The 26,176-nt window shown below is 38.7% G+C and overlaps 1 protein-coding gene and 1 long non-coding RNA gene across 2 annotated transcripts in view; one reads left to right on the top strand and one right to left on the bottom strand.

Annotated features, from left to right (window-relative positions):
- Window positions 1-16,638, bottom strand: part of UBL3 (ubiquitin like 3) — a 70,257-nt gene extending 53,619 nt beyond the window's left edge. Inside the window, exon 1 of the mRNA XM_037129582.2 lies at window positions 15,670-16,638. Within this exon, the coding sequence (XP_036985477.1) occupies window positions 15,670-15,696 (27 nt within the window). The 5' untranslated portion in view covers window positions 15,697-16,638. The remainder of the gene's footprint in view (window positions 1-15,669) is intronic.
- Window positions 16,639-16,957: 319 nt separating this feature from the next.
- Window positions 16,958-19,853, top strand: LOC119037385 (uncharacterized). The gene is made up of 3 exons (XR_005080187.2): window positions 16,958-17,089; window positions 18,336-18,443; window positions 19,591-19,853. It is a non-coding gene; the product is annotated as an uncharacterized LOC119037385 (long non-coding RNA).
- Window positions 19,854-26,176: the final 6,323 nt, after the last annotated feature.

Here is a 26,176-nt window from a genome sequence, read left to right as displayed (position 1 = left end):
TCCCTGGGCTGTTAGAAGCAGAGATCATGAAATCTACACAAGATTTAAGTTAGCTCTTTTCCTCTGGACTTGATCCCTTACACTGCTGGCAAATCTTTAAAAAAAAAAAAAAAAGCCATTATGCCGCTCTGGTTATCTTCCCTTTGTCCATCCTAGGAGAAAGCTTCGTCTCAACTGTCACTTTGGTCTAGAGCTCCCAGCATATGCTATACATATAGTGGCTAAGGGCCTGACATCCTGTGAAGGCTTGACCAAGGAATTAATGCTGCAGTTAAAAACAAGTGCCAAATCAGCAAGAAGGGAGAGGAGAGGTATATTCTAAGCCGAAAGGGAAAGCTAAGAAACCAGAATGAAAGAGGTAAGCATCAAAGTTAATGGAGAGAGTTGCAGGCAAGCAAAGGATTCATTACAACTCAAGCACAGGGGACAGACTAGGGGATGTCCCCTGGTATGAACAGCAGAAGATGAAGCTTTATCTCAGGCCAACTCTTAAGAGCCTTAACACCACATGTAAGCACTTAGCCTGATGGCTGTGACAGCCAACCTTTATTAAGTGAACAATCAAATGATGAGTTTGACTTTTGATGTGTTTTCAAAAGACAAACCTGGGGACTAGTGAAAATCAGATAGTTGTGGTTAAATAAAGGGGAACATATCTGAATGACACCTGCTTAAAGGTAAAAAGGAAACGGATTTGAGAGATATTGGAGAAATCTGATTTAACTGCTGACAGAATCTGGCTCACGGGCATCCAATAATTGTTTGTTGCACAAATTACTGAGGAAGGTAATGATCACTTCAATCACAGAGACAAAGAGAAAACAAAAACCAAGAGAAACAAAAATTTAAGGGGAGAACTGGCAGTGGAAACGGTGAGAGAACCTGAAAAGGAACGAAGAAACCAACTGAGACAACACTCCCTCTGCCTGGAGGTAATTCCCCAAGGCGGCCTGCTCCCGCCTCCTTCAGAGCTCTTCACAAATGTCAGCATCTAGGGAGCTCTTACCTGATCGTACTGTTGAACAATACAGGAATACTCTCTTTGCACTCTCCAGCTCTTTCCCACTTTATCTGTAGTACTTATCAACATCTAATACACTATGTACTTTACTTATGTATTTTGTTTAGTTGCATTCACCACTGTATACCAGAGACTAAAACAGTGCCTGGCATATAGTATGTGTTCAACAAATACCTGTTGATCTGACTGAATGAATTATGCAAAGAAATTAAAAAAGAAGATTACTACATGTAGACTTTGAATATAAAACGATACCTAACATAGAAAGTCTACTGATTAGAGTGCCAAAATTAAAAATCTGTATAATTAAAGTCCATTAAGTATAAAAGGTTCAAAAAGTTCTCTTCAAATATGTAATTTACATATACGATACATTCAAATATATAATTGTAACGGTCTATTTAGTTACAAAATAATAAATTTTATAGCTTGAAAAAATAATTCACAATACTTGATAGCCATACCACATATCTACCGCTTCAAGTATTAACACTTTCTCAATTTCTATTACAAATGTCTAATTCCTTTTCTGACATTTTAGCTATTATTAAATGTCAAGCAAAGGCAGGAAGCTAAAGTTGAAATACTGGATCATTAGTATAGTCACAGCATCAGTTTTAAGATACAATGGAAAGGACATGCCATAAGGAAGGTAAGGAATGGCAAAAAGTTATAAAAGTAAAAAAAAAAAATCCAAGAACAGAAAAAAAGCTGCCTTGAGGAAGTTTCCCAAACATGATTATGCTCACTTTCCTCAGTAATAAAATTCAGCTAACACTAGTGCCAACCTACCTGACAGTCTTGTTCTCAGGAGATTTTTTTAGATAACCAAATCTATTTTAAATAATAAGCTTGACACAGTGCCTATTGCAGAAATTCACTCCTTTAATCCACAAATATTAATGAAGAACTACTCCACAAAAGGTGCCATTGCAGGTACTGGCTATAGCGGCAAATGAAAGATACATAACTACTCTCAGAATCTGGCCTACTGCAAAGACAAATGAATGACAAAGTGCTATGGAGGAAGCCAATAGGGCTTATGAGACAGAAAGGAAAGGAGTGAGAAATTTCAACCTTAGATGTGGTCAGGAAAAGTATTTCTGAAGACAGAAAGGCTTAAGAAGGCATTACCCATGTGACAGTATAGCAGTATAACAAAAATTAATTCAAAGTCCTAGACCTAAATGTAAAACGCAAAACCACACACACACACAGAGAAGTAAACTCGTGTTTTAGGCAAAAGAACTGATGATACGTGCAAAGCCTCAGCCCAGCTATGCGAGGAGCTTGTGACTTATGTGAGCAACTAAGAGGAACTCAGTATGATGGAAGCACAGTAAGGCAATGATGTAGGATCACAGAGACAGAAAGGAGCAAGATGTGCAGGACTCGAGAGGGTCATGGTGAGGATCTGTGTGATCTTATGCCATGAGAACTTACTCTTCAATGGAAACCTGCTGAAGTTGCCTGTTTTGCAGACAGAAGGTAATTAAATTTATGTATCATAAAGATCACTCAAGCTATTTCTGGAAAATTTATTACAGGGGAATATGAATGGAAGTGGAAGTATTAGTTCCAAGACCAATGCAGTCCAGGAGAGAGAGATGGTGCTTGCGATAGGAAATAAAGAAAAGTTGATGGATTCCAGGTATATTTTGAAATAGATTGGATTTAGGAGATGAGGTAAAGGGAGGAATCAACAATGACTCTTAGATGTTTGATTTAGGAAAACTGCTTGGCTGATGGTATCATGGTAAGTAACACAGTTAAGTATTTAGTTAATTTTAGCTATTCAAAAACAAAGGGCGATTAAGTCAAAGTGGGAAGGAACAGCCATATCAGACCAAATGTCCCACTGAAAACAACTATAAAAGTATGATAGAATGCAAAACTAACAAATAAAAAACCTTGTTATTTGAAGGCATGGTGAGAGCAACCAAGAGAGCCAGGACATTAGGGGTTAACAGCCCCTAGAGAAGGGAACACATTGAGAATATCCCCACTTTTTCCCCTTGAGGTATCTGCCAATTACCAGCGGGAGGCACAGAGCCATGCAGAAAGCAGCATGCCGGCCCTGGTATCAGTCTCACTAGGCTGGGAAGACGAAAATTGAAAATAGGCAGGAATTGAGATTCCTAGATAAAAGAATGAGCTCCACACTCTGCTCAATTTTTTAAATTTATTTTAATTGTTGTTCAAGTACAACTTTTTATCCCTTACTCCCATCTCAGCCCACCCACCACAGTGCTCCCCACCTCTCTCCCCTTTCCACCCCCCTTAGTTTTTGTCCATGTGTCCTTTATACTTGTTCCTGTAAACCCTTTTCCCCTGAAAACCCCTTTTCCCCTGAAGGGAAAAGGTGTAAACCCCTTTCCCCCTGAAATTCCCTCCCCTCTCCCCTCTGGTCACTGTCAGCCTATTCTCTATTTCAGTGTCTTTGGTTATATTTTGCTTGCTTATTTGTTTTGTTGTTTAGGTTCCTGTTAAAGGTGAGATCGTATGGCATTTGTCTTTCATCACTTGGCTTATTTCACTCAGCATAATGCTTTCCAGTTCCATCCATGCTGTTGCAAAGGGTAGGAGCTCCTTCTTTCTTTCTGCTGCATAGAATTCCATTGTGTAAATGTACCATAGTTTTTGTACCATTCATTTACTGATGGGCACCTAGGTTGCTTCCAGCACTTGGCTATTGTAAATTATGCTGCTATGAATATTGGGGTACACAGGTTCTTTTGGATTGGTGTTTCAGGGTTCTTAGGATATAATCCTAACAGTGAAATTGCTGGGTCGAAAGGCAGATCCACTTTTAGCACATTCTGCTCAATTTTTGCCCTCCCAGAAGAAATATGCTGAACCAAAAACAACAGGACAGGAAAACCTAGTGAGATAATGCTGCAAAGAGGCTAAAAAAAAAACAAACAAACAAAAAAAAAAACTAAGCAGAGCTATCACCAGCTTCAAAATACTTGGAATCGGGGCTTGCCAAGTGCGGGGGCAACTTTGCCAGCAAGTCCCCCCATCTACCACAGATGAAAGTAACGCTACCAAGACATGATCTGCTTGGCGAGGAGAGGTGGCCAATCTCTCAGATGAGAAAGGCCAAGAGCCCCTTCCTCAACGGCTTCTATTGGGTTGTAATACATAGGAATACAGGCGGTAAGGATCAAACAGTAGATAACATTTCAAAGAAATCTGAGGGCTTAGTCTAAGTCAGTATCTGTCAGATAAGGGGGCTGCAGAAGCTTTGGGAGACATACTTATTTCCTGCTCAGACCCTTATCATATGAATGAAAGCACTCTTAGCAAAGCAGGCTTCACAGGACTTTTAGGAACTCTTTCTTATGCCTGATCACCCAGGATCCCACTCTAGCTGGGCAAGGGGCTGCACTGCCACCCCACTCACAGGTTTTCAGGCCTAAGTGGATTAGAGCCAGGAAGCACTTCTCCCAAAGGACATGGGGACTCAGGCTATGTCAGAACAGCTGGGGTGCAAGGCTCCATCACTCCCTCTTTGTTGCAGCCCCCCGAGTCCTTCCATGATGGCCTCCCAAGTAATCGTGTCTGGCTTAGGTTGGCCCTCCTCTAAGGGGTCTTACCCATCATGGACTATCTGACCATGCACTGGGGGCAGGGGGATGGTGCAGAAGCAGCGTTGCTACCAGAGACAAGCTTTGTCTCCGTAGTGGCTCGCATTCCGGAGGCCACTCACTCAGTCTTAGCCATGAGGGGCAGTTACAACTCCTGAAACCAGTCAGAGCGGTTCCCAATAGCCGAGGAAGGCACATTTTAGTAAACACTCCAAACTTTCAAGTGAAATCACAGAAGCACTATGCACTAAGAGTGAGGCCATTTAAAATTCTTGATTGTCCTGAATTCCATCTCATGTCACATTAGTCACTGATAAATCAAAGAGATCCATGTTTTACTAACTGCTTGCCAGAGAATACTAAATCCTATCTGGAAAAAGGTAACATCATTCTGATTCTCTATGATTTTTCATCACAATGTTAATAAAACATTACCAGGTGTTATACAAAAAAAGGATCAAATGATCAAAAATCAGACCGTAGAAACCAGGTGGTAAGTGACCTAGGTAGTAGAGTCATCAGATAGGAACAGTACAACGATGATTAATATAACCAAGAAAACTGATGAAAACATTGTGAGAACTTGAATCTGTGTAAATTTTAGGACTGAAAATACCAAAACCAAAATTAGTAACTCAATAATTGGGTGTACCTGGATAATGGACAGGAAAGACACCATAAGTGAACTTGAAGACAGGTCAGTGAAAAATACCCAATCTGATAGATGGGGGTGGGGGGATGGAAATTGTGAAGTGACCTAAAGTAACTGTAGTCCCAGAAGAAAAGACGATAATTGGATAGAAACAATATTTAAAGAATACCAGCTAAGAAAATTGTCAAAGTGACAAAAGACAGCAAACCAGATTCAAGATTTTGTACAAACCCCATGCAGAATTACAATAAATGTCATGCATAAGCACACAGTACAATTGGGTGCCACTTAACTACAGGATAAGTTCTAAGAAATGTGTCACTATGTGATTTCATGCTCGTGTGAACATCACAGAGTGCACTTACACAAACCTGGATGGTACAGCCTACTGCACACCTTGGCCATACAGTACAGTCTATTGCTCCTAGGCCACAAGCCTGTACAGCACGTTACTGTACAAAATAACACAATATTAAATCAAGCACAAGAGAGTGAAAAGAATGTGATCAAAAGATGCTGTACAACAATCATAAATTTAATTGTAGCCACTAACTTAGCCTCAAAATATATAAGGCAACACTTAAAAGAACTAAAAGAACATAAAAACAAATCTTCACATAATTGAAGATTTTAACACACTTCTCTCAACTGAGTAATTAAAAAAACAAAAAGGTCAGAAGTTATAGGCTTTGAACATGATTAATAAACTTGATTTAAACAATATTAAACACACCACCCTGAATTTTCTAAAATTAACTATAAAACAAGTGTCAACAAATTACTCACAATTGAAATTATGGAAAAAATGATCCTAAGACCACAGTAGTATTAAACTTGGTATCAACAACAAAATATAGCTTAAAAAAATCCCAAATGCTTAGCTATTATACTATATACTATATCTAAATAACCTATGGATCACAGAAGATACAAAATAGATTTTTAAAAAATATTTTAAATTGAGTGATAAATAAATATATGATCAGACTGGTGAGATTCGGCTAAAGCTGCATTTCTAGGGAAATTTCATAGACTTAAATTCATACATAAAAAAAGACTGATTATTAATGTGCTGAGTATCCATCTCAAAAACTTGCAAAATAACATCAAATTAATTTTTTTAAACAGAAGGAAAGAAATAGAGGTAAAAGCAGAACTGGACAGAAATTTTTTTAAAATTTTAAATCTGAAAGTTGTCTTTTAAAAAACTGATTGAGGTAAACAGGAAGTACAAATTACCAAAAAGCAGATTTTATAAAGCAGATACCATTAAAAACATCAAAAAGATAATAAAAGAATATCGTGAAAAACTTTAAACCAAACAGGAAAATTCAGATGAAAATGGACAAATTCCTTGAAAACCAAGACTTGTCAAATCTGATTTTTTTAAAAGTCATAGAAAATGTTAATAGTCCTATATACTACACTATATTATTTCAACATTTACAGTTAAAATAAAATTGATCTTCACAAACTCTTCAGAGAATAAAAAACATTTCCCAGAGTATTTTATGAAATCAGCACAATCTTCGTACCTAAATCAAAAACTTGACAAGAAATTAAAATTACTGGTAAATCTTGCTCATGAACAAAACTGCAAACATTGTAAATGAAATATAATTGAACATATTGAGAGGATAATACATAATGAAGTGAGGTTAATCCAGAAATTCAATGATACTTTAAAAATTAGTAAATATGCATCTTCCCACCCACCAAATTTTTAACAAATATCTAATACAGCAACTATATTCCTCAGAATTGCAGTCTAAAGAAATTATCAGAGAAGTAACAGAGAAATATTTTAAATATGCATTATTTTATTGTTTATAATAGCTTTTTATATGCCCACAAATATGGAATCAGCTAAACAATTTATGTACTTCTCAGAATCCGTTGAAAATTACATGGGTTTATACTTGTCTGTATGATAGCTGCCTATGATATATGACTAAATGTAAGATGCAAGCTACAAAAGCAGAAATATTTTTAAGGCAAAGACACTAATTTTATTTGATAGTAAAGAAAATTAAACATATGTCATGAGAGAACATTTCTGAGAACATGATATGAGATTCAATGAATTGCCATCTTAATTTAAGTTCACAACAGAAAATATAATGCTTAACTTGGACACTTTCTTCAGAGGAAAGAATATTTTCTTCTTAAAATTCAGTCACAGAAAATTGCCCATGTATGTATTTTATTTAGACCATAAAATAAATTTAAATCAATCAATAGAGAATCTGACATAAGCAGTTATAGTATGAAGGCAAAAACAAAATACCTTGAAAGAGTTAAAAGGTAACAAATCAGTGTTTTACATATATAAAGCAACATACTTTCTACATTCAAAGTGGTAAGTTTATAGGTGAAAATTCTTCTCTATATATAAGAGATATACTGGGTTGGCCAAAAAGTTCGTTTGCTAAGATGGCTGTAGTAACACTTCGTTGTCTCTAATTTTATTCAAAACGATTTAGTTATCTTGTATTATGACAGCTGTCATATCACTGAGCATTAAAAAAATCAAAATGGGTGAATTTTTGTGTAGCCATTTTAATACTGAAGGAAAAAATATGTGACATTTTTTGGCATATTTTGCTTTATTATTTCAAGAAAGGTAAAAATGCAACTGAACACAAAAAAATATTTGTGCAGTGTATGGAGAAGGTGCTGTGGCTGATTCAATGTGTCAAAAGTGGTTTTTGAAGTTTCATGCTGGAGATTTCTCCCTGGACAATACTCCATGGTCAGGCAGACCAGTTGAAGTTAGCAATCAAATGCAGACATTGAGGACAATCAACATTATATCACATGGTAGACAGCCAACATACTCAAAATATCCAAATCAATAAAGTTATTGGTGAAAATGAAAAATGTGTTTTTTATTTTATGGAAAAAAACCATACAGACTTTTTGGCCAACCCAATACTAGAGCAATCAAAGCTCCAAAGACTATTAAAAAAAACTCTGTTTAACTTATAAGAGAATCCACTTTCATTAAAATCATTCCAACCCTGACATCATATATAGTATTTTCCATACATATTTAAATAAGTGTCATACCTCCTGGAATATGCCAACTCAGAGCAGCCAGCAATGACTCTGTAAAACAAATTCTGGGAAGGAATCTGAGGTTTTCTTCTTAGGATAGTGTGCCTGAGGGATTTGGCAAGATTTGCTCACGTATGGCCAGGGGTATGTTTATCGCTATTGTCATCAGACCCAAATTCTTATCCTAGCTCCTTTACCCTCTCTGAACTGAGGCTGTGAGAAAGTAGAATTCATCTCTGCTGACAATCACACTGTGTTGTCTCTAAAAAACACAGACAAGGCCAACAGAAGGCCACAAATAACAATTTCTCCAAGGGCCATCCTACAGCTCCAAAACGACTAAGGATCTCCCTCAACCCCTGCATTTCGCCGGTCTCCTCAACAAAGATGGCTAAGACACCCATCACTAACCTCCCATCCCATCGCTAACCTCTCTCCACTTCATGTGTGATAGCATTCCATCCACTTTCCCTGGTCTCTCATGAGAATTATCTTGCACTACCCAAATATTACCAAAAACTTCATTTCCTCTTCCTGAGAGGACACAGGGTTCCTCAGGCATGTAATCTACCTTGCTGCTTCAAATCAACAACCTAATTTGTACCACTACAAATGCATCCTGGGGGGGTCTTCACCTGGTGGGCAGTAGCAGTTTTATCTATATACAGACTGTATTTACCCAGGATCACTTTGAGGACTAGATTAAATGTTACCATGTAAACTGCCAAGCATCTGCTTGGTAAATAGCAAGTACAAAACAATTATTAGCTTCTCTCCTTTAAGAGCTACAAAATAAAGCTATACGTAAATTTTATTTTTTTTAATTATCTACATGGTTCTTCACTATCAATAATCTACATCTCTGCAAAACATGCTAAATACTAGAAAGTAAGCCCCTCAAGTAAACAAAACTCTAAGTAACCAAAATATACGTGACCAAGTCTGTGAAGTAGAGATCATATACTTTACCATAGGGCATCTCCTAAAAATCCTATTCAGACACCACTTGCTCATTTTTAACATACTTTATTCTAATACATTTGAAAACCAGGTTTCTACAGCCAGAGCAAATAAGAAGCAGCAACTGTAAATAGTTAGAAAGGGATAGATAGGCATACTAACCACAGAAAAATATAACTGCTCCACAATGCAGGAGACAGAAAATCTATAATTATCAAACACAAGAAATTAAAATGCTCAGAAATCTTTTCATTTTATGCAATGGCTTCTTCTAATTTTTTTGACTGAAAACCCCAACTATAAAATACTTAAGCATATACCTCTGATATATACATACTCACTTATAAATCGTATAGTAATTATATTAATTATTTAAAATATTAATTTGCTTTAATCTTGCAATCACTAGAGATTGCAATCCATAGAGTAATTCAATATTACTATTACTATATTAAGTGAGGGCAGTTTACTGAATATACTTCTCTATTTTAAAAATTTCTCGGTTTGCCAATTTGCAAAGTTCAATATATTTTGACACTTGGTTTAAAGAACTGTCATAGAGATAACTGAAAAACCTAGTTCACAAAGATGCATCTCTACATGTAAAAGAACGTATCACTAACTGGTTTACTAGATCATATCACTTTTATATTCTATTACCAAATACACACAAGCTTTTATTAAAAGTCAGTTACCTGATGTAAATGTTATTAAAATTTTATTTATCCTGTTGTCAGATACTTTTTGTTTCAAAAAAATGGGTCCAAAGTCTACTGAAACTCTCTGTAAGAAAGATTTTTCAACAGACTGAAAATATCTAAACATGTTTTCAAAATGTTCTCTCCATAACATCAGTTTCTGCTGAAAACCAGGTACTTTCTCATTCATAGGTTAAAATGTCAATTTTGCCTTGAAGAAACAATGTAGTACTTGATTTCTCAAAATATCTGCTCGGTAGCATACTATTTATAGCTTCTTGTCATCATAGAAAAAGTCAGCATCTATAATATTCATCTTTTGTAAAATAAAAATATAATTCAGCTTTGATTTCCATTGCTCTTCTAAGCACTTCAACAGTGAACCTCTGCTCCCCATCTCAATACAAAGTATCATACATTCTTTTAGAAATCATTTTCAAAAGAAACTATGTAATATACTATAAAAAAACTGCAAGCACTTTGAGAACTTATGGTGCTGCAGCTGACCACTACATGACAGAATTCCTACATCTTCCCTCAGCAGACCACACTCAGCCATCATAACCAGCTGGATGCAAAAAGCTCAGGTCTTCTCCCTTTTTGGAGAGCAAAGTAAACAAACAGCAGTTCTAATATTTTTATTTTCACATATCAATTGACTTTCCTCGTTGAACTTAGTAACTTAACTAGTGAAGGAGCATGAAGCTTCACAAACTACAGGGTCTGGCAGAAGGCAGGGTCACTTGAGTGTGGTTGGTAGGGTATGTGAATGTCTCCCACAAAACGGACAGCAATATGCATATTTCACCTAAAATGTCACATGGTGTGCTTGAGTTGATATTGTTATGTAACAGAATGACATGCTTATGATTTTGTAATAAAAGGTTTTATAATAAAAAGGGGAGTTATTTGTGCTGGACCCTGTATATGAGGTGTTAAGGGTATGACAGTTACAGTGTAGAGAATGATACTTTATTATACAGAGATGCACTCAATGAACATTCACCGAACTGAATCAAGGATATTCAATTAATGGCCCTAAATCACCAAATATAATTCAAATAATGCGTAGCATATTACAATTAACAGGGCAGTAATTCAAAATTGTTAGATTGGGATATTTCTAAAATCAACTTTCATGTATTCAGAAAATACACTGATTAAGAATCTCTCACCCAGAGATTCCAGTTACCATGAATTCAATAGCTGCTTTCAATTGTACCCAAGCATGAGCAGAACTTTTAAAAAGCGTATTTAAGAGGCATATACTTCAGTCTCCTAAAATACATTTACTGTTCCAATTATGTAAACTAGTAGAGTCGTCAGTACCTTATCCACTAATTAAAATAATTTTATATTTAAATAAGCCTCAATATTAAAAAGATACTTTTCATACTCAAAGTAGTAATAAAGGCAAATATCATAGACTTCATACTTAACACCATTATTATTAGTGGTAGGTATGAAACAGTATCTTCTTTTTCCATAAGTAACAAAGACAGTAATGCTTAGCCCTGACTGGTGCAGCTCATTTGGTTGGGAATCATCCCGCAAAGTGAAAGGCTGCTGGTCAAGTCAGGGCACATGCCTGGGTTGCAGGTTCGGTCCCCAGTTAAGGCTTGTACAAGACCAATTGATGTTTCTCTTCTCACATTAATGTTCCTCCCCCTTTCTTTCTCCCTCCCTTCCCCTCTCTATGAGCTAGAATGAACTAAAAAAACTGTTTTAACAGGAAAGGGACATGACCTGAACAAGGATTCAGAGCTAGGAAGGAAAGAATTTGTTATTTGCTTTAACAAAAACATCTAATTCAAAACACTAAAATAAGACAGTCAAGTATAACAATTTAGAGAAAGTTTCCAGTAGAGATACATAATTTATTAAACTCTTCGTCAAGTCACATACATATACTTGTACATAGAACTGGTACCCTTTTGCTTCATTCATAAAACCTCCCAACTTAACCTTAAAATAAGAGCTCTGGCAAAAGAAAGAAAAATTAAAAGGTGCTATAAGGAAAGAATTATTTGGGGCACCAGATCTTAATATTCTCTTCTGTCAAAGTTAAAGACTTTCTATTCTCTAGACCTTTTTCTACCGTAGCACTTCCCCTAATATACGCAACACCTGTCATTTTACTTTAACTTGGAAAAGTGGTAAAAGTTCACTTTGAAAGGATATTCATTTTAGGAATTTCCTGTCCACCAGAGGGCTCCAATATTTCTTCCACAAATGAAAGAGATACAACATTGTGATAAATATAATAAGGGTGGAGAACACTGAAATTATCATTATCTCATCCCAGACTAAAAATGTTTACATCTACTACAATTTCTACATTAGTAGTTCAAAAAGATACAGGGCTTTTAACTGTTTTATCGTCTTAAATGTTTAAAATATCAAAACTTCTTTAGCATTATTCTCATACTAATTGTAAATTTCTCTCTTAGGTAGGGTTTTCAATTTTACAGATATCATCAAATAAAATTTTAAGCCCAAAGCTCTGAATAGTAGCTCAAATGTTTTATATAATACTTTATAAATACAATTTATTTCTTCATAACTTTCCTGATGCAGAAGATAAAATTACCACTTAATCTACCTAGCCTTAGGCCTTATTACTAACAGATAAACATTATCTTTCAGGAAATCTACAATCATTAACATAATTTATGCTACAATTATAAACAATGAATACTGGCCCATCATGACCTGTGACTTGGGCTGAGGAAAAAAATAAAGGAAGTGAATCATTTAAATACAATGTATTATAATAATATTCTGTTCAGATAGTCCCAGATTTTTTAACAAGTTATTACACTGGAATGGTAGTAAATCTCTTAGTTCGAACTCACTCTTGGCAAAAGAAAAGCAAATATTTTATGTAAATTCATTTATATTATTTATAGGACATATTTATAGAATGTTATTTGGAAAAGTATCAACTACGAATCATTTTTTTTAAAGAGTACAGCAAATCCATTCACTAGGGGCTCTACGCCCCTTCCCCAAAATCAACTTGCTAAATTCGGATTATTAAAAAAAAAAGACACCTTAGGATAAACAAAAAATTATTGAATGTTTAAAAATAAATTTTAAATGTTATATTTACAAAAGCAAAAAAGATGCTAAAAATCAAGTTTAGAGTGAATCACAATTATTGCCATAAGACTTTCCAAAAACAATTGATTTAGCAATAACTATAGCTCGAGAATAAATTATCTCTAATGAAAATATGACAGGGGTTGTAACTTCATTGCCCCACCTCATCTGCCAAATAGGATTTTGCTATACGACTGACAAGCTCCACTAACATGAAAAAGAGTGCAACGTTGGTTTCTAAATAGCATGTACTAGCTGTCACCATTTATAAAGTTGAAAATTGTACTGCACCTAGCAAAAAAAAAGTGTATGTATTTTTACTTGCAAAAGCACTTATCCTAATCAATTTAAAGCTACGCTGCAAGGGAAATAGATTGTAGAAAGAGGTGGGGGTGGTAAGGCTAATGCTTTTCAGAGTGGTGGTAAAACTATTCTCAAAGTCGTGAACAAGAAATGCAAATTAATTGTCATTATTGCTATGAAGAATTTAAAAATATGAAGCACTTGATGGACAACTTCTAACCAGCATTTACCATATTATATTGCAAAGAGTTGAGAATTCCAGGAGCATATCAAATGATGGCACTTCTTAAAAATACAAATACCAAATAAAGGTTTAAAAGGTTTATCATGGGAGGGAAACAAAAATCTCCTCAAGACCTTCAACAAGTTGAACAGCTAAAAAAAAAAAAACAAAAAAATAAGCAGAACAATCTCACCTGTTCTGAGCCCTAGACACATTCTGAAATAGCATCATCAGGATATTATATGTTTATTACATAATACTGCTGTGCCCTTGCACATCACCTTTAATCAAGGGATCTCAAAGCACCACAGAAGCATTAAGGCCTTAAAATACGGTTTAAAACAACAATAACTGCAGCTATTAATAAAACCTTGCCACTACTTTCCAGTCCTGTAATCCAAACATTAGTTCCCAAACCTCTGACATGGAAACAGTACTCCCAAATCATTTCAGTTTGTGACTGATGCTACGCACATTCCGGCTTTTCAACACTGGGCCCCAAAAGAGTAGAGGGACTGTTTTAATGATGACACAAATCTATTTCATTCTAACTCTGTGACAGAATAGTGCACATATCTTGCAGTGTGCAGGATGACATAAAATGGAGGTTTTACAGAGAGCAAATTTTTGCTGGAGGTGATGAGCCCAAACACTTAACAAATGGGAAACAGTATTTTCCAGCTCAGTCCAAAGACCTCTCCAGGCAACTTCTAGAGAGGAAGAGAAAACCATGTCCAGCCTAACTCCTTAAGTGGGCAGAAGGACAGGGAAAACTAAAAGGATAATGCAGAGTTTTAAAACTCAGGAAGGAAAGCATAAGGTTGCTAAGTGGCCACCCAAGAGACAGAATGTTGTGGTTCCTCCACATTTAAATAGCACATTGAAAGGGAAATCCAACAGAAGCAAAATGTCTATAAATCAAGGTCAAATATGCCATTTAGAGTCATTTGATTTTTTAAATTATTTTAAAGCCTAGTCATGAGGTTTGCTCCTTTAGAAACACCTGACATTTTAAGATGTAATCACTAAAGTTCAATTTTGTTTCTTTGCTGAAACACATGAACATTCAAATGTTAACTAAATGTAAGAAAATGTAACAATGTTAACATCAATTCTTCCATAAGCAAGATTATTCATCTTCTTGTTAACTGCATCATGCTTGTCCCTAGGACAGCAAAGCTTAATTTCACAGTCACACAAACCTACTCCCAGGACCCTGTAAATTGACACTGCTGCTACTGGTACTGAACAAATTCACCACCTTAACGTTTACAAACAAAAACGAAGGCACAGATAACAAGAATACTTTTTGTTTTGAGTTCTCAACATTCAAAGATCAAGGCTCAATAACACGTTTCATTAGCTTTTAAAAGTCCAATGATATAACATGTACAACCAAATATTTGGTACTAAAAGTCTTGGAATATTCTTTACAAATCCCAATATACGGTCAGCTCAGATTTGTGAAAATTACCAAACCTCTTAATATATCTATTGCCATCCTTGTTCGCCGAGATACTTCGAAGGCTCCCTGCAAATTCTCGTGGACTTTTTCTTGAAGAGACACGTGACCCCCCTCTCGCAAAGATCAAGTTTGTACCCAGCGCATTAATGAGCTAGTCAGTGCCAGGGAGCAAGACTCCCGTGCTCCCGTCTCCGCCTGCAACGAGCAGGGACGCTAGTCTGCGGCTCTGCCCGCCGCCAACTGTCTTTTTCCGAAGCTTTGAGATACAAGTTACACGTGTTCTGAGACTTCCAGCAGAGAAAGATCTCCACTTCAAGCTACCTCGCTACATTTTTCCGACTTCTCCATTGTCTTTAATGATTTAAACAAACAAACAAACAAACAAACAAACACCCTCAACCAAATGAAAAACCCCATACTAAAAGCGGAACTTTCTAAAAGGAGGAAACCAGAACCTCCAACTTCTCCAAATCTCCCAGTGTGGTGGCCTTTCAACAGTCCCCTGCAAACCCTCGCCCCCTGTCTGCATTCTTCCTGATTAAATAAAATTGGAAACCCCAATTAAATCAAAGGGTGTCATAACTTAGCCTTCACTCACCATATCCGCCGGGACATTACTGGACATCTTGCCGCTTGATATACACACCCAGATGTTCACAGGGAAAAAGCACACACAACAAAAAGGAGCAGTCTTCAAGCCACAGAAATCAACGTTAACGATCTCGATGAGCTCTCGATGCGCTTTCCAAAATCTGAGTGATTTGGGAGTCTGAGCGGCGGCCTGGCCAAGGTTCTGCGCAGAAGGGCAGGATGCGAGACACCCGGGCGGAGGGCACCAGGGCGGCGGAGCAGCCTGTGGTCCTCGTCGTCAGCAGTAGCCCCAGGACCAGCCGCGCCAGGTGGACAGAGCCGAGTGACACACGGGCGAGGAGCGGTGGGAGGGGGTTAAATGCAGGCCGGTGGTGATTCACACTCGCGCTGGAGTCCTCATTAAGCAGCAGAATGCCCCGACCGGAGGTACACAGATAACTATGCGGCTACACATGGACGCGTAAGCTGAGTGGCCGGCGGGGAGAAACGGGCTCACCTCGCGCCGCTGGGGCCGGGCCGCCCGAAACCACTCTCAAGGGCATTTAACTCGTTGGTAGCCAGGCCCGAAGCCCCGGGCAGCGCTCGGGGGTGGGGGGAACTCGGGCGGGGCGGGGAGAGACCTACAGCCCCTCGGGGCTCAGGCCACAGGCGCCTGCGGGCCGCAGCGGCTCTCGGGGCGCATCGTCTCCGCTCCTCCGCGCTCCCCTCCTGCCTTCCCCTCCCGTCCCCGGCCTCGTGAGCTTCTGCGACGCAGACGCCAGCTGGTCTCCGGAAGAGGCTGGTCTTTCCTCTCCTCAGCCAGGGAACGGCTTCCTCTCACGGCTTTGTCTCTCCTCCACTTCTCAGTCCCAAAAGCCACAACCACCTCCCGTCATCGTCCCTCATGCCAACATGGCGGTAGTGGCAGCGCGTCTGCCCCAAAGCCAGCCGGGGACACAGGGAGCTCACCCCCACTTACTGGCTAGTGCCACCCCCGCACTCCCCCTTGCGGACACCAAGTGCGTCACTACGGAATCCACCTTAGAGCATCACGGGAAGTGTAGTCCATGCATTTCCCGCGCCCCCCCCCACACACACACCAACGCACACTTCGAAGCCACGCCCCTCCTAGTAATAGTTGCTGGGAAAGGAAAGCTCGCTTTTGCCCATCCTCTGCCCAGGAGTCTAGTGGGATTGGCATATTATTTGGGGGGAAGTAATTCTGCACAGAGAAGTTCCCTCATGTACAATCTACACACAGATTTAGAATATGGTTTACTTCTAAGCAGAATCATTTGTTTTATTGACAGCACGCTCTCCACATCCTGCAATCTGAAAGCATTGTATATAGTGATTTCCTTTGTCTCCTCAACATTACAATTGGAAGATCAGAGGCAATCATTGATTTCCAATGAGGTCATACAAGTTCAACAGGAATGTGGATCTTGGTAAGCAGAGAAAATGTTTGAATATGTGTTTCCTGAAGACCCAGAGCCATAAAGCTACAATATAGTTAATTGAAATTACCAAAAACTGCATCAGATACAATAATGAATAATGCTAAAGCTACATCACGAAATACCTACTACAAACTACACAGGGATTCACTAGTTTACCAGGCCAGCCCCTAAATTCTAATTAACTCAAAATGTAATTGAAAACCTATAAACCTGGAGTGATTAGCAAATAATACACAAAATAATACCATTAGAGACACGTGAAGAATGTGTGTACCCCAGTTTTAGGAACAAAATGCAGAAACCACAAATGTCTATCTGAATCCATATTTATGTCTCTCTTGGTGCTTAGGCAGAGTATTTTAGGAAGGGCAGTCTCAATATCACACCTGTGTAAAAATGCCAACAGTCTTATTGTCTGAGAGCCACCTCTGCAATGAATGGCTGTGACCTTATCTGTAAGACAGTCTTGCCTTGACTACCTTCCATCATTAAAGTAGAAAGAATTTATGCAGGCAAAATAGATTGCTTTGTAAGTAATAATGCATCATTTGGTGTGAAATGTTAGTACTTGTTCATTCAGAAAACTGTGCTAGGCACTGCTAGGCATCAGGAGTTTAAAAATGGGTAATCTGGGCACTGTTCACAGCAAACTCTGTCTGGCAGTTTGTCATTCCCCACAGTGACCTCTTCAGTCTCATTTGTCTCAGGGTGGTAATTCACAGGACACATAAACTACATGCCTCTTGAACAGTCTAGCAAATTCCCAGTACTGCTCAGGGCTACCCCATCCTGTGGTGAGTTAGGTTGGTAACCAAAGCAAATACTGGGAGAAAATACCAAGAGAAAATAAAGGCCCAAATCGCACTACAATTAGGCCTCAGGACTTTGTCTAGACACTTCTGAGTCTATAGCTCCATGATTTTCCATGGCCTTGGTACTTGATTATTCATTTTCCACGTTTAGAAATTCCAGAGACCTCAGTCCTCCAGAAATAAGGGCAGTTGAAAGGGATTCAATTAACCAATGAGTTCAGAAGGAGTATTGGAATACATTTAGAAGGCTCTTGCTCGCAGAATTAGTCCCCCAACCTACCCCTCACGCCAAATTTTATCCAACAACTGCCTTGACCAAGGTTCTGCTGGGCCTCCAAGCTACTGTAAGAAGGAAAGCAAGGAGCATAAGATGGCAGGGCTCACGCAAGCGTCAACTCACATCTCTTTTGCTGCTTTTCAAGGACTGTATGGCCAGGCTGTAACAGCCACCACAACCAGCCCACAACCTTGGCATTTCTGACAGGATGTTGCTGTTTGCTGCCACCACTGCAAAAGACCACATACTTCAAGTAAAGTCACTGCACTTAGCTCTGTTTCCAATCACTTTTATAAGAGACACTGAGACATTGTTCTCAGTAAAACTCATTGTAACTCTTCCCTGAGAGAAGGCTTGAGAGCATTACTGAACACTGTGTAGATTCTCTTATCTCCACTCTCTGCTTCCAGACTCAGACAGGTGAGACAGGAGGCTACAGAAAGAGCCCAACTGTCCACAACAGGGAAGGGCAGCATTTTCTTCTTCTGGTTAACCAATTGTCAGTATCAATCTGAAGAAAGCAAGTGACATGGCATTTTTTTTTTATTATGAAAAGTAACTTTATGGGAAATCAAAAGACCTGGTTCTGTTACAAATCAGCTGTGCGACCTTTGCCAAGATATTACCTCCCTGAACCTCCATTCCATTATCTGAGTAGGTGGAGCTATTATCTCTAAGGTCCCTTCTAAGAGTCTCTGAGTGTCAGGTCCCAGAAGACTGGCACATGACGCCCGTGATCTGTTAAAAATATCTCCCCCCAAATGACTACTCATGAGTATGGTAGGGTTTTTTTGGGGGGGTGGGGCAATGTGATGAAAACATTCTAAAATTAATTTATGACGATGGTTACACAATTCTATAAGTCTACTAAAAGCCATTGAATCAAACACATTAGCTGGTGAGTTTATTTTTTATTTTTAAAATTATGCTAAAATACACGTAATATAAGATTTACTATGTTCTTAGGTGCACAATTCAATGGCATGGTCAGGAAGAGAGAACACATGGGCCAAGACCTAAACTAGAGGCTAAAGAAGAAGGTGCGGGGAAGGAAAGTGGCTGAAGCTCAGAGTACTGCGTGGGAGTGGATCGGGGTAGGATAAGAAAGGGGCAGGAGAAAGAGACTGGGCAATCACCAAGGGCTTTGCAATTTTGGTTTTACAAATTAGTTTGGATCTACTCTGACAGCACATGGGAACCATTGAAAGGTTTTGAACTAGGGAATATCGTGATAAAATTTGTTTTTATAGAAGGATGGAAAAAGGCTTTTGAACTCTAATAGTACCTTTTGTCTGTATTTGGGGGGTTAGTTGTCATGTGTACAACCTCTTGCGCTCACATAATTTAAAAGTTCTTAAGGGGTCTGGGAGATGATCGGATCTCAACTATTCATTTTACAGATCAGGAAGCCACCAGTTTAATAGAAGAGCAAACTGACTCCTAACACAGAGCTTGTCTCCAACCAACAATCTTCTACAGAAAACAAGGAGGACTTTTAGTCACTCTGCTGCATAATATATTCAACCCAATATGCATTTTCTTTTATTTTTAAAGTAAAAAGTAACATTGATAATATAGAAATTCTGGAAACTAGAAAAACTATTCTGGCTTTTTTTTTGTATATTTTCTTCCACGTTTTTGGTGTACATGAGATTGCACGTTTATGGTATACTGAGTTTTTCTTTGAAATACTAAATCAAAACTCATTTTTAAACATTAAAGAATGTGCATGTTTCCAAATGGCTACCCAGTCTTCTACTCATTTTTAAAGGCTGCATACCATTCCACTGCTTCAATGTCCTACAATTCATGCAACCATTTTCCCTGTGGAAGCCATGAAGATTGTTTGCAATTGTACACTTCTTGTGCATATAAACCTGTCTGCACTTTAAATTAGTTGTTTAGGCCAGAGTTCAGACACTGTTGTCACTGAGTCAAAGTCAACGCATTTCTGTGGCTTTTGAATGGCATAGCCAAGTTATTTTCCTGAAGGGTTTCCCTGCTTAGAATGCTATCTACCAGTGAGAAACCAACTTACTATCCTCACCCCCACCCCAGCCCTTCCATGTATCTATAGCTCTATCTACATGTTTATAATATGTACATACACCCTTGAAACAATAGTGGTACACAGTGATGACTGAGCCCCTCCCCAATAATCTCACCAACCCTCCTTGAGTAAAGATACAATCCAAATAAAAAAACAGGGTTTGCTATGAAAGCACAGCTTCCACAACACACTCACGCACCAAAACACACTGGCATGCATGTTACACTTCAACCAGATAGGAAACTGCTCATATTTAGAAATTCCAGAGCTGTCCCTGCCTGTGTATACTCATTTATTAGGTTAAAAAAACCTACACTTCGTAGTTGCTCATTGTGCATTTTGATAATTTTTATAAGATTGAGGCTTCTTCTGTGCATAATAAACAAACATTTTCTAACAGTTGACCCTGAGCCAGCAGAAACAGCGCATTTAGCACAGTAAAGTCCAGGCCAGTGTGGGACTAAACCAGGGAGGCCTGCCTGGCCCTCAGCTGGGGTGGCCTTGAGCTGGGGTGGCCTCCACCTGGGGTGGGTGCATCCCGGCTTCTTCAGGGCATGGGCCCGAGATTCTGGCAAGGACAGAAGCAGCACTTCCTCATTTTTCTGCTGGTTCCTTTGGAAGACTCATTTGGGAGCTTATTCACTGTCATGACCCTGGGGTTTTAAGGGTCTTTGTATCCCCAGAGCTTGGCATAGTGAATCAATAACACTCAAAAAACATTGTCAACAAGTGCATTGAACCCTTTTCAATTCTTTTCCCAGTTCTGTGATTCTATAAAGCCAGAGATTACCCTTTAATATTATGTTCAGACCCAGAGCTATGTCTCATGAACGCAGAAATGATATTCAAGGCTTAGCTCAGTTTTTCTCCCATGACAAAGTATATGCCAACAGAAAGGAAGACAATTTTTGTGTGAATGCTGGAGTTCACTTTTGAAAACACAAGAGTTATTCTTTTTAATGGTAAAAGTTTTAAGCAATTTTTTTTGCAAGCATTCAACCATGGATGTTGTGCAGTCTAAATTCATAGGCCACCATAAAAGTAACGCTTGTTTTGTTTTTTTTTTGTCTCTTGGGGACGTCCCACAACACCTTCCTTTGTGACCTGACCCTACTTTTTCCAATACTGTTGAAGAAGCTAATGTTCAAACTGGCAGAATTTTTACACATGACATCATCTCCATCATTTTGAACAAATGAGGAAATAGAAACTTCTTGAGAAACAGCCATATTCTCTCTAAGTTTCAGATGAACACGAGAATGAGTTTCCTTTAAGGTATTAAAGAGATAGAAAGACCGAATGGATCCTGGTGGCTTTATGTATTATTGAATCATTACATAATTTTGTTTTAAGAAATGACAAATATCCCACATAAGTATAAAACGTATTATCAAACTGATATCCTAAAATACAATCAGTATTGTTGATTTCCATTATCATAGAAATCAGCCCTGGATCATAGGGTTAGTCAATGAAAAAAATTTTTCAGTGCCAAGAGTTCAAATTCAACCCAATTAAATAAAAAATCCTATATAAGCATTACATTCCCATCAGTGGAGATAAGAGAACTCTCTTTAACACTAATTTTGGCAGGAACTATAAATTCTGCGTCTTCAATCCCATAAACTTTACCATAGTCATTTTGACACTAGTTTTTTGATTGATTGATTGATTGATTGATTGATAATTATTTCACACTGTTCAAATTGAGTTTTTCTATTCACCAATGGAGATAGCTTCACTGTTTCTCAATAAACATATTGTGCAATGTAATAACATTTAAGAGAGTAGAATAAAGAATCAAGGAGAGGTTTCTCCAAAGCCCTGTGTTTGCTCTTGATGCCTTTCAGTGTGATACATTGACAGGGAAGTCACGACAGTTGGAGAATGGCCTCTGTCAGTGCTGATTCAGTTCTTGAGTCAGGCCTTATTGAACAACTGCCCATGTGGCTGAATTTCATGGCTGTGTTTCCATAACTGAGTAATCCAGGTAGTAGGTGCCTCCTCCAGCATGTCCATTGGAGATTTGATAGGGAGCCCACCTAACCGTCTTCCAGGGGTAGCGGCATTAAGAGAACAGATCACTCTGTTTTTCTGGGTGTCTAGTCTATTACATCAAGGGCCTTTCTATCAGATTGCCATATCATCCTTTTGGGAAGACTAAGGCATGATTAATTTATCTCAATGACAAACTTAAAGGGAAGGCCTGAAGTGAACTTAAAACAACAGATGAGAGAAATGACATATTGGTTATGAATGTGAATCCTGGATTTAAATCCTGCCCTGCCATTTACTATATGAGTAAATCTGGGTGACTTACTTGATTTTATCATCTACAAAAATTAAAAAATAAAAAATGAATAAAAAATAGAAAAGTACATACCTTTAGAATATTACATTAAAATATGGTATAGATTTGTCTCACTCTATTTTCCTGCTTGCTAACATTTTCATATGTGATAGTGACAGAACTAAGCCAGCTTCTCTCTGGGCATGTGTTTTCAGCAGTTTGTTTGTGCTAAGCTCACATCTATCCGCACGTCTGCCTTTTGTTACAGAGACCAATGGAAACACATTTATGAAAAGGTTGTAAAATTTATGAAAAGGCTGTTAGCCTCAGGGCTAACAGAATAAAACAAATTGAACATGGAATGTGAACCCTAACTGTGACCTTATGGCCTCTTGCTTTACAGAGAAAAGAAGTAAGAAATTTTGCAAATTTGTCCCCAATCCCTAACTCATTAGCTTCCACATTTACTCTTATCTCATTTACCTCCTGCCTCAGGGGAAGCCCTATGCTCCTCCTTCCAAGATAGCTGTCTACCTGCCCCCAAACCACTCTTTCTGTCTCCGGAACCTTGTCCAAATGAACAACCCTCCTCTAACATACATTTTCTGCCTCTCCTTGTCCCAGAGTTCTTCTACTTAGGGTGACCATATAATATGGTCAGGAGAAAGTAAAAGAAAAGGGGGCACTATACATAACTCTTCAGGGAAGCTGGGACTGACTACACCATGCTCCTTACCATGGAAATATGCTCAAATTGTTTGTTCCCATATTATAAAACAAACAAACAAACAAAGGCAGGCTGTCTCATTTCTCAGAGGTCTTCTTTAACTCCTACCCAGTCTTGTTTCCCCCTTAACATCAGCTTCTTTCAAGTAAGTGGGAGTGTATCCCATAGACACCATCTAACCCTTACTTAGAGCTGTCACATAGGGCTGTGCTGGTCATATACCTCACGACTCCAAAAGGAGTGACTCCTGTCATGATCAAGGCAAATGGTACCTCCTAGAGTTGTGTGATGCACAATTATCCAGACCACACAGGAATAAATGGAGAAGGAAGCCCTATCCACCCTTTCTCTCAAACTTCACTCAAATTCTCAAGCTAAGATCTTCAGCTGACAGATGCCATGTACACATTATAGGTCTGGTCATCCTTGACCAATTCTCTGAGTCCTTGGCACTACTGGCCACTCTTGTTCTTGGATGGATCTGGAGTCAGACCTCATGGGGTTGGATTTCAACTCTACCGCTCATAACACTGTGAGCAAGTTTACTTAATCTGTGTAAAATGGGAGCATCTTATCTATAAAATGGTTAATAATATTAACTTCTTCATTGAGTTCTCGTCAGGGCCCAATGAAATAGTTGTAAAACACCTAGCATAATGCCTAATAGCTACGTCACTCTAAAAGTGCTCACTATCTTATATTTTAATAAATGACACAGTTTCTACAATGTCACCTGTTCTAGGTTTTCCATCTACTCCTTTGCTCTTTTTCCATCTTTTCCACTAATTTTTTATGCTACCTTCAATTCTTAATTGTTGATTTTAGCCCATTTCCTTACCTGGGTGTACTTCTTACTTCAGGGAATAATTGCAGACATTCAGTAAAAAAAATTACACGCAAAAGAACTTTGTAAATCCTCAATTCCTCTACAAACATGAGATGTCCCTACTGTAGTTCCCTCCAAAAATGCTTTTATGCTCTGACTGCTCATTAAAATTCCCTGGGGTGAAGGAGGAGAAAAACAAATACCAAGGCTTGGGGACTTCAGGCCAAAATAGAGGTGTAGGGAGACACACTGTGCCTCCTCGCACAACCAAAAAAAAAGGATGACAATTGAAAAACCAAAAACAACCAGAACTGACAGAAAATAAAACGGTATGAAAGTCTGATAAGGAAGGAGTTAAAGAAGAAACATTCATCCAGACCCATTGGAGGAGTGGAGACAGGCAGCCAGGCAGAGAGGACTCCCAGTACGGTGGTGGGTGGAGGACTGGGGCGGGCAAGGCAGTGGCAGCAGACCAGGCAAGGCAGCAGATTGTGGACTGGGCAGTCCCACATCCATGCACAGATAAACTGAGAGAAACAACTGGGGAGTGGAATAGACTGCACAACCAAGGGCCCCAGCACAGGGAAATAAAGCCTCAAACCACTGATTGAAAACACCAGTGGGGGTTGAGGCAGTAGGAGAAACTCCCAGCCACACAGGTAAAATCATTGAAGAGACCAACAGGGTTGTAGAACATGCACAAATCCACCCACCAATCAGCACCAGAAAGGCCCGATTTGCATGTGGGAAGCAAGGGAAGTGACTGAAATCCAGCAGAGAGAGAAGCAAGTGCCATTGTTTCCTCTCGGAACCCTCCCCCACATACAGCATCACAATGCAGCAGTGTGGGTTGCCCTGCCCTGGTGAACACCTAAAGCTCCGCCTCTTGCTACATAACATGCTTGCCAAGACAAAAAAAAAAAAGGCTCAAACAGAAGAACAGATTAGAGACCCAGAGCCAATATATCTAAGTGACCAAGAGATAGCCAACCTATCAGATGCATAGTTCAAAACATTGGTGGTCAGGATGCTCACATAATTGGTTGAATTTGGTCACAAATTAGATGAATAAATGAAGGCTATGCTAAGTGAAATAAACGAAAATGTACAGGGAAACAACAGTGATGGGAAGGAAACTGGGACTCAAATCAACAGTTTAGAGCAGAAGGAAGAAAGAAGCATCCAACCAGAAAAGAATGAAGAAACAAGAATTCAAAAAAATAAGGAGAAGCTTAGGAACCTTCAAGACAACTTTAAACATTTTAACATCCAAATTATAGGAATGCCAGAAGGAGAAGAGGAAGAGCAACAAGTGGAAAAGTTATCTGAGCAAATAATAGAGAACTTCCCCAATCTAACAAAGGAAATAGACTTCTAGGAAGTCCAGGAAGCTCAGAGAGTCCCAAAGAAGTTGGACCCCAGGAGGAACACACCAAGGCATACCATAATTACATTACTCAAGATTAAAATTAAGGAGAGAATACTAGAAGGAGCAAGAGAAAAGGAGACAGTTACCTACAAAGGAGTTCCCGTAAGACTGTCAGCTGATTTCTCAAAAGAGACCTTACAGGCAAGAAGGGGCTGGAAAGAAGTATTCAAAGTCATGAAGGGCAAGGACCGCCATCCAAGATTGTTCTGTCCAGCAGAGCTTTCATTTAGAATGGAAGGGCAGATAAAGTGTTGCTCAGATAAGGTCAAGTTAAAGGAGTTCATCATCACAAAGCCCTTATTATGTGACATGTTAAAAGGACTCATGTAAGAAAAAGAAGATAAAAATTTGAACAGTAAAGTGACAGCAAACTCACAATAATTAATAACTACCCCTAAAACAAAAACACAAATGAACTAAGCAAACAACTAGAATAGGAACAGAACCACAGAAATAGAGATCACATGGAGGGTTATCAACAGGGGAGTGGGAGGGGGAGGAATGGGGAAAAGGTACAGAGAATAAGTAGCATAGATGGTAGGTAGAAAATAGACAGGGGGAGGTTAAGAATAGTATAGGAAATGTATAAGCCGGAGAACTTATATGTAAGATCCATGGATATGAACTAAAAGGGGGGAAGGTGGGGGGAGAGTGTGTGCAGGAC

This window comes from Artibeus jamaicensis, unplaced genomic scaffold (genome assembly GCF_021234435.1).
Source record: "Artibeus jamaicensis isolate MK-2021 breed Jamaican fruit bat unplaced genomic scaffold, CSHL_Jam_final contig_793, whole genome shotgun sequence".
NCBI classification, from domain to species: Eukaryota; Metazoa; Chordata; class Mammalia; order Chiroptera; family Phyllostomidae; genus Artibeus; species Artibeus jamaicensis.
This window is presented reverse-complemented; position numbering and strand designations above follow the sequence as displayed.